The sequence below is a fragment of the Arachis hypogaea genome, chromosome 5 (assembly GCF_003086295.3).
Source record: "Arachis hypogaea cultivar Tifrunner chromosome 5, arahy.Tifrunner.gnm2.J5K5, whole genome shotgun sequence".
In the NCBI taxonomy this organism is placed as follows: domain Eukaryota; kingdom Viridiplantae; phylum Streptophyta; class Magnoliopsida; order Fabales; family Fabaceae; genus Arachis; species Arachis hypogaea.
Genome location: NC_092040.1, coordinates 107,520,798 through 107,533,641, shown reverse-complemented (window position 1 = coordinate 107,533,641; position 12,844 = coordinate 107,520,798). Strand labels below are relative to the sequence as shown.

The 12,844-nt window shown below is 31.7% G+C and overlaps 1 protein-coding gene across 1 annotated transcript; it reads left to right on the top strand.

The window, feature by feature from the left end:
• The first annotated feature begins 246 nt into the window (after positions 1 to 246).
• Positions 247 to 978, top strand: LOC112803963 (uncharacterized mitochondrial protein AtMg00310-like). The gene has a single exon (XM_025847408.2). It carries the CDS (start codon positions 247 to 249, stop codon positions 976 to 978), a length of 732 nt encoding a protein of 243 aa, XP_025703193.2.
• Positions 979 to 12,844: the final 11,866 nt, after the last annotated feature.

Here is a 12,844-nt window from a genome sequence, read left to right as displayed (position 1 = left end):
AAGTTTTACTGTTCTCATGAAAAAGGCGTTGAGGGATAATCTTATTTCAGGAATAAGGTTAACTCCAACTGCACCGGTTATAACTCACCTATTATTCGCTGATGATTGTATTATTTTTGCAGGTGTGTAAGAAGAAGAGACCTATCAACTAATTCAGATCATAAACAAATACATCGAGGCATCGGTTTGATTTTTGGAAGTCAGGTATCTATCTAGAGGAGGGTGAACATTGAAGAGATCATCGGAATGGCGTCATGGGAAGATCTGGGAAGATACCTTTGGTTACCTGCGAGATGGGAAAGATCCAAGAACAAGGCGCTGGAGTGGATACAAGAGAATATTCTAGATAAAATGCAAGGATGGAAAGAGAAGCTATTAAATCAAGCTGGAAAGGAGGTTTTGATAAAGGCAGTTATACAGGCGATTCCAGCCTATGCCATGAACGTGATCAAATTCCCCAAATCTTTTTGCAAGAAAATTGAATCAGCAATTGCGAGATTTTGGTGGACGAACAATGGAAAGGAAATAAGCATTCATTGGAAGAGCTGGACAAAATTGACCAAGAGTAAATCAAATGAAGGCTTGGGGTTCAAGGATTTAGAATGCCAAAATATAGCTCACTTGGCTAAGCAAGCTTGGAGACTTTTAAATGAGGAAGATGCTACATGGGCTCAAATTCTAAAGGCCATCTATTACCCTAATTGCAGCCTATGGAAAGCGGGAAGAGGAGGAAACACATCATGGATATGGAAGAGCATATTAGAGGGAAGAGATTTCCTTAGAAGGAAAGGAAGGTGGAGTGTTGGAAGCGGAGCAGGAATAGATATTTGGGAAGACAATTGGGTGGTAGGAATCCACAAGTTGGGGAGAGGTGGACAAAATCGATACAGAAGAGTGAGCGAGTTGGTAAGAGAGGGCGAGGGTTGGGACTTAAACAAAATTCATGACATTTTTCAGGGTAATGTGTGGCTGAATTGATAACCAGAACGCCCATTAGTTTAATTAATAAAAAGGATCACTTTTTTTGGCCGTATAGAAGTGACGGACAATACTCAATAAGAACCGGATATCATGCTGCGAAGGAAGAGAAAGACACAAAGGAAGAGACAAAACTAAGCAAAGCATCCACAAGTCAAAATTTGAGGGAGGTATGGAAGACCATTTGGAGACTACCAGTGCTAGGAAAGGTTAGAATATTTTTATGGAAAGCAGTGCACGAAATTCTGCCAGTGAACACAAAATTATATCAGTGCAAGAGTGCAGTTACACCCACGTGTAGCATATGCCAGGAAGGAGATGAGACAATAGAGCATGCTTTACTTTTGTGCCCGTGGACTAGAGCGGTGTGGTTTGGATCTAGCCTGCAAATTATGCCTACGGCTTATAATATGGGATCTTTTGGAAAATGGATGATGAGCACAATTGACAAAATCAAGAGGGAGACAGGAAATGAACAGGACAAAATTTTATGTAATTTGGGTTGTGTTTGTTGGTGCATTTGAAAAGCGAGGAATCAGCACATATTCCAACAAACAATAATCAATCTACAAAAGGCAATAATTTATTCAGAGCATCTTGCAGCAGAATACCAGAATGCAACAAAGGTACTTAACAGAGATAACAAACCTACAGTAGACAGGAATGGTGAGAGAAGGAGAATTACCTGGAGGCCTCTGCCACACAATAGGACGAAAGTGAACACAAACACGGCTTTTCACAAGGAAACCGGCATGGCAGCATCAACAGCGGTGGTCAAAGACTGGCAAGAAAAAATTATCACTGGGACAACATCAACATTCAAGACAACATCAGCTTTAGCAGCAGAAGCTCAAGCATACAGAGAGGCTCTAATCCTCATTAAAAATCTACAGATAAGAAATTGCATAGTTGAAACAGATTGTTTACCTTTGGTTCAAGCGATTAGGGCAAGAACGCCCTTAGCTGAAGCAGACGCAATCATCAGAGATATTCTCCTACTGCTGGAAGAGGCTCTAGATATGGGAGCTACTTGGACTCCACGAGAAAGCAACAATTTAGCTCACCAACTGGCAGCGATGGTAGCGGATAATCAGTTACAGAGGCAATAGTCAATTACTCCACCTGTACAGGTTAGGAATACAATTAGATCAGAAGTAGGATTCGCAATTCTTCAACATAATCAATACAATCGAAATCAAGACAATCAAGTTTCAGTTTCAACCAACTTTCAAGGAGGCCAAAAGGAAAAGGGATCACCTGGGAGGGTGAAAAGAGAAACATGTGACAAGCACGCAGCTGAAGGGGAAGAGCGATTTCAACCCATGATTCCACAATGGCTGATTAATAATATTAGCAACAGCACCATCAACATAACGAGAAGGGTCAACACGGGGGAGGCTGACGGACTTACTACTTCGGAGGAGGTTGCGCAGCAGAGGAGCAGCAGCGGCTCTGTCATGGCCCTGAGACCAGGAAGTTCAAAGCGGAACCAAGGTTACAACCAGGAACGCCATCAAGGTAGGTCTGCGACGTCGGGGGAATACGGCAGTACCGGAGCGAAAATGCGGCGAATTTGAGCGGGTGTCTTCGATGAGGATGAACGACTTCGTCATCGGCTCCAGGCATCAAGTTCCCGAGCTTCTGACGGAGGCGACAATGACAAAGGCGGAGCAATGAGACAGTGCTCTCGAGGAAGAAGAAAGGAGCTTCGTTTAGGGTCGGATATTAAAGAGTTGGGTCGCTTGACGAATTCGGACTCTGGGTATTAGATCGGGTCAGTTCTCTGCCCAAAACCAAATCCAAAAAAAATGTACATTTTGTAAAAATATATAAATCCGCAAATATTGAACATTTTTTCATTTTGGGATTGAAAAAATCCCACATACAAATAATAATATGTATACTATTTGTAATATATAAGAAATTAAAAACCAATGTGCTTTTCGCATTGTGCAATTTTAATTTTCTTATTAATTATGATTGTTTCAATTATGTTATTTTAAAAGGATTAGTTGAACACTCATGCATATTGATTGATTTCCCTGACAGCTTGTCTCTATTAGACAAACAAAAGCAAAAAGGAATTATAATTGAAACCCTGTTAGTAGAATAAATGAATAATAGAAATTGAGCTGCCCAACATTGTCTTTTTCTTACCCTTATTTATTTCTGTCTGTGTCACCTTTCTTGTGCACTTTGAGGACATGCCAAAATCATATTGGTGGACTATTATTATTAGAGGGTGACAAAACGGTCGAATCTGTTGGGTCGACCTATCGAATTCATTAAAAAAAATGAGTCGGACTAAATTTTGGAGTCTGGCAAATTAAAATAAATTTGTTAAATTCGCACCGCAAAATTTTTGAATTTTGGCGAGCGGGTTGGCCTGTCGAAATTTTTTTTTATTTTTTTATTAAATAAAATACTATTATAAAATTAACAATTATATAATTTTTAAATATTTTTTATTTTTTATTTTTATTCTTTTTTTAGTTATTAATTTTATTTATTTTATTTTACAATTTCGTGTATATATTTAAATTATGTGACTTATTTTTTAAAATAAAAATGATTTTATTAATAAATATTATTTTGAACAATTTTATTGAAATTAAAAAATAATATAAATGTTTATATTATAATTTAGCTATTTTTATTTGTATTTAATTTTTTAATTATTATTTTTTATTAATTTTAATAAATTTTATTTTTCAATAAAAAAAGTCAAGTGGACTATCCCGCCGACTCGCCAATTTGTCATAAAATAGAACGGACTAACATTTTGAATTTACTTTAGTTGGCGGGACAGACTGGCTTGCTCCATTTATAATACAGACCTAAACGAAATAGAACAGATTAAGGTGGACCAGCCTATTTTACCACCCCTAATTATTATATTCTAGATTAACCTAAAATGATGGGTATTAATATGGTAAAGCTGTTCGAATTACTAACTCTTAATTAATGGAAGGATTATTGGTTGAGAAAAATGAAAGCCCTGGGTGGTGTATCCATAATATCCAAAACAGATAACACATTAACTCATAAATGAGAATATTTTGGTAATCATTTTTTCCCCTTAAAAAACAGTCATCATAATGTTGAAATCTACATATAGTTCATTGATATATTAATAAGTATAGAACTATAGATATATACAGTGGCGGATCCACGGGGGACCTAAGGTGGCCATGGTCCCCCCAAATTTTTTTAAAAAAAATAGTAAATAGTAATAATTAATAATATTAAATTTTTTTATATATAATATTAAAAAAATATAAGTTACAAAATTTTATAAATTAAAATAACTAAAAACTGCATTATGTATTGGATATTTGAATTATTGTTGTTCTTGTTAACAAATAGCTCATTCTAATAATTAATAAAAATGGTTCTATTATACTAGTCCAAGCCCATACTATTAATTAAAGTAACCCTAGTACATTTTTCAAATATTTATTTCAAACTATCATAGGCATAGCGTCACTTTTCTCTCTCTTTTAGTGATTCCCAAACTTTTGGTCTTCTACTCTTCTCATTTTAATTTTCTTTCCATACCAAAACAAGACATATGAAAAAAAACCATTGAAGAGAAGTGAACAACAAAATATTAACCATTGAATGCACAACAAAGATTCAAAGAGGTATATTTCAATTTTTTTTAAGTTAATGACAATGTCAAGTATTATTTACATTATTTATTTAAAATAATTAATTTATTTTTTTTTATAATGGACAGTGTTCAAAGATTGAAGTGAGGACAAAACTCAATAGAATTATTTTTTTGTGAGACTTGGAACAAAAAATAATCAGGTAAATCAATAACTTTATTTTTGGTTATTATATATTTGTGTTTCTAAAATTATTTGTTATTGCTCAATAGGTTTAATATTTTTTTTTAAGAAAATAATATATATGCAATTATTTTTGTTTTTTTTTTTGTTAGATAGTTCAAGTTAAGTTAAAAATGTCAAAGATGAAAACAATTCACTCATTTTTCAAGAGAAAAGAGAGAATATATGATGAACAAAATTCAGCTTCAGATTCTTTGAGTAATGTTCAAAATATTATTGAACAACCTGTGACACAACTTGTTGAGCAAGATATTCAACCCCTGCTTCCAAAATAGCAAGGACTGAAATAGATCAAGTTAATATTGATACATTGATGCGTGATCCCGGAAAGCGTCCGCAAATTTGGAATTATCCTATCAATCAACAAGATGAAATTCGTAGAGCATACATAAAGTTTGGACCATAAAGTTTTAGTATGTAGTTGAACATTGACTTTTATATAATATAATTACTTTTTTGATATATATGCTACAAATCATATTTTGTTAATTTTTTGTTATATTTTATATTTAATTGGCCTCCCTCTTATAAAATTTCTGGTTCCGCCACTGGATATATAAAAAGCAGTATATGAAAATAATAATTTGATTACTTAAATAATTCTTCAATATAATAATAACTGAGTAGTAATGTTAGGTAGTAGCTAATTTTTATAGTTAACATTAATTAATTTTTTTAAAAATTATCTTAATTCTAAACCCTAAATCATAAATCTTTAACTTTATATTTTAAATAATAAATCTTAAACTTTAAAATTTGTTAATGTTAGCTTACTAATAATTATTTTTTATATTTTTTTATTTGTAAGGAATAAACTAACTGCTTCGTTTTATCAAAATCTGACTAAAATTAAGATAAATTAATCTAATTTATCAAAGTAAATTAAACTTAATGTGTTAGTCCATCCTATTTTATGGTGAGTTAGTAAATCGATACATTAGCCTGCTTAAATTTTTTTTATTATAAAAGTAAAATTAATTAAAATAAATCTAATGAAAAATTATATGTGAAAATATAACTATAATTCAAACATTAAAAAAAGTCAAATTACAATACAATATTTTAATGATAAAATTGTCTCTCATAATATCCGTGTTCAAATTATGCAAAGAATAAAAAAATATTAATTTTCAAATAAGGAACAATTTTTAAACATCAATAATATTTACAACGTAAAAATAGAAATAAAATTGTGAAAAAAAATAAAAGAGCCAAATTTGTTAAAGGAAACCAGCTATATCATGTAGTCTGTACTCTGTAAAATATATATGGGAATATAAAGTAATATACTAATATATATAAGAAAAAATAAAAAAATAAAAAACTAAAAAAAATAACAAAAGAAGAATAAAATAAAAGAAAAAAAAGAGAAAATTGTTCTTGAAAATGTTAGGTTTTTTTTTTTTAAGGAAAATCTCAGTTTTTAAATTATATATATATATATATATATATATATATATATATATATATATATATATATATATATAATAAAAACTTTGGATTGACATGCCGGCCCACCAATCTCCGCCACTAGTGAACCTTTTTTTTTTGGTTTTGATGGGCTGAAATCTCAGTCTGGCACTCTGGCTCGCATTTTTGTTGGGTTTGGCAGGTCTATCGATGGGTTCTATTTTGACACTCCTAATTATTAATTTGTGCTCTGCAAGGATTTTTCTTTTGACCTACCAGGATTTAAAAGTCTGTGTTATGTTGCTCAATTGTGTCGATCTATATAGATTGCTATTTGTCCAACCTATTGTTCTAATGTCTCTTGGAGTACACACAGATGATAGATCCAAAGGATGTACGTGTGCATGCTAATAATGTTGATTATCTTGAACCAAGTTGAGTTGGTCTAGTGGTTAGCTCACTAGTCCGCTTAAACAAGTGTCGGGAGTTCGAATTCCGCCTTGTGCATGTAGCAACCCATTGGCCAGCGGCAAACCCTTAAATGGAGCTCAGTACCGCGGCGAATTAATTCTTGACCTACTGGGTTGGGAGATACCATGGAAAACAAAAAAAAAAATTGTTGATTATCTTGACGATAATGAGCAAGGAATTGCATTCTTTGATGAGAAAATGGTGGATGAGGTTTCTAAGTTTGACTGCGAGAATATTAACTAAACAAATCTTCATAATTAGACAATTAAAGGTGCAATGAGATCAATGTAGTTTCATGTGGAGAGGTTCCACATAATGGATTCGCAAAGGAACATGTTTTCGTGCTTCTTTGCTAAGGAGTAGGGGTAGGGATTCTTTGACTTTTTCGAAACTACATTGTTAATTTAAGAACACGAATGCGAGAAGATGAGGGAAAGAAGGAAGATTTCTCAACAGCTCCGTATAGCTTTGGGAAATTGCAAGGCATTATAAATCAAAGGAACTAGATAGGAGGTCGAAGTTATTGATGTGGTCCTGTTTGCAGTGAAATTAAAGGAAGAGAAACACATAATTAAGGTTCATATCAAACTATACACAACAAAGCTGTTAAGACGATTGATCAGAATTGTTGGCTCAAATAAGAAAATTCTTGAGATCTATTTGAGGTTTGAGCATATTGGATGCTTGTGTTTCTACTACTGAATTATCGGGTTTGAAGTGAGAAACTGCAGTGTACATCTAGAGGATCTAGAGTAGCATGCAGTTAAAAAGGAAACATGGGGAGAATGGTTGATGGAAGAGCAAATGGGAGAAGGATTGAAGGGAAGAAGTATAATATAACACAAACATGCCTAAATGTGAAACAAATCTAAGAGAGATTTCACAATATCCAAGACTACTAAATCTTTTAAAGGAATTTGTAAGCCTTTTAGTAAGGAAGAAGGGATAAAGGAGGGTGTAGCAGAAGTGAGTAGTAAGGGTGAGAAGAAGAGTTTGGAGATACATAATAAAAATTGAATTATCCATGTGGGTGATTTTTAAAACCAACTTGTAATATTAAGGAAATAGATGATAATGCTATGTTAGCTATAACTTATAATGGCTAAAGCATGGAGACAAGAGTTGGTGACGTGGTTACAAAACAAAGGCTTGTGTTAACTTCATGTGCATCTCATATTGAGTTTTGATGTTTATATAAATTGAAAGTTTCACTAATCTTTATCTAGTGTTTGCTCAAGTGTCTAAATATACTAGAAAATGATTTTAAAGTCTCTGTCAACTTCAAAAGCAAATGCATCAAACCAATATATGCCTTAGAAATGTATCCAAGTCACGTCCATACACCCCAGCGTTGCTGAAAGTGTGAAAGTCTGACTTTAGGATGTATTCCCTTACAAAATGCATGGTATATTTTGACTCTAACTTCTAAGTATTGATAAACATGCTATATAAATCAACTATTTAAAAAGTTTCTCTCTCCACTGTTGTGCTCTATATGAAGCTTACCATATATGGAAAAAGCATTTTGAACTAAATTAAAAAAGCAAGCATTCTTATACATAAAACAAGGAACAAGGTAATAGTGAAAGAAGAAGGGTTTCCAAGGATCTTTAATACTGTGAGCCATAGAAAGGATATAGAACAAAGTGTTGCAAACATGAAAAGTGGTCATATTTTTAAGTTATTATTTCTTCCTTCTTTCTTTAACTCTTCTCATCTCATAAAAGATTAAAAAAATTTCAATTTAGGCATTTTAAGTTCATATTTTAGCTCATATTACATTATTTTACATCTGAAATAATTCTAATACTTGTTTTGTTCCGGAACCAGGACTTCAGAAGCTGTAAATAGTTTTGGAACTCATTCTTACAAACTTTGTTATAAACTAATCCATTAGTATCTTTAGTATTAAGACTTTAGGAAAGGATATCTAGAGTTTTTAAATTAGTATTTGATCCAATCTAATTTACTCTAGTCTCAAGTGGATTGACACGCTCCGAGAAGAATCACATAAGTTTAAATTCTATAACTTTTCATGTTTCAATTTATTTTTGTATTTTCTATTTATGTTAGAGTAGTATAGATGTAATTTCCTAACATACAAAATTTTACACGGCAGTCGTAAGTTAAAAACATTATTACGACCTCTAAAAATAAAGTATATATATATAAGTTGAAAAAATATAATTTAACAAGAAGTCTGCAAAAAAAACATAAAAATATCATATAATTATAAAAATAATATAATAAATATCATATAATCATAAAAAATTAATTATATTATAATTAATAAAGATGTTTGATATTTTTTATTTATACATGTTTAATAATATTTATATTTATATTAATAATTATAAATAATAAAAATATAATTAATTTAAATATAAATGAACATAAAATTAAAATAATATCTAATAAAATTATTATATTTTTTTATTATATAATTAATAATTAGCTTTTAGAATAATAAAAAATAGTATAGATTAGTAACAAAAGAGAACTTACAGAAATAAAAAGGATATGGATTCAAATCATATTTTTATTAATTTTAAAATTTTCATTCGAATGGTTCGATTGGGTCGATTTTCACATGTTTTTATCGGTTTCTATTAATTTTTGTCGAATTTGACCCTTTTCGCCAATTCTTAATCTTAGACAATCTTAAAACTGAACCGAATTGATTGAAAATTTAGTTCACCAATATTTTTTTATCGAACGAAACCAATCTAATTTAATTCTATTAACTATATATACGTATATTTTGAACCCTAGAGTGGACTTTTAGAAGTCAAATATGTTAGGAAATTATTTGATGTCCTAACTTATTTGTGGGCAATACATATATTAATTATAATCACAAATTATGCTATTTCAAATTAAATGACTTATATAATGATGATCTCATTTATTGTTATATGCGTTAGAATATATGCACATAGATATATCTATTATCTACATATCAACTCATTAAAGGACAAAAAATTCGATTTACCTAGTGAAAAAACATATAGTTAATAAAAAAGTCTACCAATTTCGCCATACCCCCTTTTTTTCCTTGCGATTAGAATCGCATTAAGATGTTTTTTTTTTTATAATTATGTCGGAATTGTAGAATTTATTAGAAATATATTCCGCTATTGAAAAATGTTTCCACCCATTTTATTTACTTTCTTTCATCTATATCGGATATCCAGATTTCGTCTCTAAATTGAATAAGTCATTATTACTTTTGATTTGGAATTAAATGAGAATAAAATCGGATATTATCTTTTGTTCCTTAGATAATTATCTTTTTGGATTTTAGATATATTATCTTTTGGACTTTAGATACTATTTTATTTGGGTTTAAGGGTTTAATGGGTGCCATGCTTAAATATAAATAGGCCTACAGGGTTTCGGTCCCCAATATACCAAAGCCGCCTTTGTTGCTCTTTTCCCATCAAAAGAGTTGCAGTTCAGCCGCCTAGGAATACAGAAGGCTTTGGTTGAGGAAGATCGAAAGAACCACAAGATTCAAATTCTTCCGATCGTATGATTCATGTTTATGAATTCAGGTACGCTTCCGCATTTAGTATTTCCCTTTTTAATGATTTAACATGGATGATCTTTTGAGTTAAGGAATTATGAGAAAAATTCCAACAAGTGGTATCAGAGCCGTCTATGATTAAATCATTAAAAAAATATAAATTTATTTTATTTTAATTTGAATCTTAACCTGAGGTTGTGAAATTAGATTCAAATATATGCTACTTTTAAATTGCATAGTACATGTTAATAAAACTAAAAGAGTACATCAAAGTGCATAAAGAATACACAAATAGTACACAAAGAGCACATAAAGAATATAAAAGGTATATTTAAATAAAAAAAGAAAGGTTCTTCGTTTGTTTATTTTATACTATTTTATATGAATTTATTATTTAAGGTATGAAAAGATACCATTAAGATTTAATTTCTTTTGGAATTTAAATATTTTATTTAATTGTTACATAAGGAAACTAGTAATAATTTGGATTATTATACCCACATGTTTTATAAAGATTTGGTTTTGGAATAAATTGATTGAACATTATACTGGCAAAGTAGCCTCTTTTGTGAAAATTAATTTATTCAAAAACATTAGGAATATGGTGATATGTAATTCATGCGAATATTGGTCGGCCCAAAGGAAGGTCTATATTTGGCCGAATTACATACACATATTGATGGTAAATACATATTTGGGTAACTAATTAAGAATAAAGTAATACTTATTATTTATGCGAACAATAATCGGCCCAAAGGAAGTTTATTGTTTGGCCAAATAATAAGCATTGCACACTTTTGTTTATTTTCTATTAATTATGCGGTCAATAATCGGTCCAAAGGAAGGTTATTGTTTGGCCAATTAATAGAAAATATATGCGGTAATAAATAGGCTGCGAAGTTTAAGTCTCCATGTGCGCATTAAGTCGGTCCAAAGAAAGGTTTAGTGTGTGACAGGAATTTTGACAATATTTGATTACTGCAATGAGAGTATCACTTACAGTTAATTTTTCTATCCAAAGATTGAAAATTAATGTTGTTCTAGATATCTCAATATGGATTTTTTTTCCAATTATTTAACTAATGTTTACTGCATGTTTATTTGTTCTAATCCAGAAACTATGGCTTCAGCTACCAATGTTTCTGCACAAATTAGCAGTATTCCTATGCTGAATGGTTAAATTTTAAAGTTTGGAAAGATACCGTGGAGATTGTCCTCAGTTGTATGGATCTAGATATAGCTCTTCAAGAGGAGAAACCCATTTCCACTCCGGAAAACCTCAATGAGGTTAAAATAGAGAAGTGGGAGAGATCCAATCGAATGAGCATTATGATCATGAAATGCTCAATTCCTGAGGCATTTCTGGGCTCAATTACTGAGGATAAAGATGCCAAACAGTTCCTGAAAGATGTTGAAAAAATCTTTACTAAGAATGAAAAGACGGAGACAAGTAGCTTTTTGAGCAAACTTGTCTCCATGAGGTATAAAGGTAAAGGGAACATAAGGGAGTACATTATGGAAATGTCTCATCTTGCTTCAAAATTGAAAGCACTAAAGTTAGAGTTGTCTGAAGATTTACTCGTGCATTTCATTTTGATTTTCCTTCCTGCACACTTTGGGCAATTCAAAGTGAGTTATAACACTCTGAAGGACACTTGGTCCTTAAATGAGCTTATATCTCACTGTGTGCAAGAAGAAGAGAGGCTGCAGCAAGATAAGACTGAAAGTGCTCACATGGCTTCATCTTCTCAGTATAAAAGAAAGCATGATACTACTGCAGATATGCCTTCTCAGCAGAAAAAGGCTAAGAAACAAGATCAAGTTTCAACTTGTTTCTTCTGTAAGAAGGCGGGACACATGAAGAAGGATTGTACCAAATATGCCACTTGGCGTGTAAAGAAGGGTATAATTCTTACTTTTGTTTGTTCTGAGGCTAGTTTAAGTTATGCACCTGTTGATACTTGGTGAGTAGATTCTGCTGCTACTACTCATGTAAGTGTTACTATGCAGGGTTGCCTGTGGAGCCGACCGCCAAGTGATGCTGAAAGATACATCTATGTGGCAGACGAAAATATAGTTGCAGTCAAAGCTATAGGAACCTTTAGATTATGTTCCATGAGTGGATTTTACTTGGATTTATTAGAGACATTTTATGTACCATCATTTAAGACGGAATTTGGTTTCTGTTTCGTTTGGACAAATCAGGTTATTTTTTGTTCGTTCGGAGACAATAAAGTCAGTCTCTTTTATAATTCAAATAATATTTGCTCTGGTCATTTGGTGGATAATCTATATAGGCTTGACTTAAATTCCTATAATAATGAAATACTGCAAACGGGTACAAAACAAAACTAAATGAGAATTCGGCATCATTATGGCACAAATGCCTAGGCCACATCCCTAAATAGAGAATTAAGAGGCTCGTGTCGGATGGAATTCTCAGACCCCTAAATTTGGCGGACTTTAAAGTCTGCATTGAGTGCATATAGGGAAAAAGGACAAACGAAAGGAAATTAGGTGCCGAGAGAGCTAAAGATGTTTTAGAACTGATACATACCGATATATGTGGCCCATTCCCTACTGTCTCTTGGAATGGACAACGGTA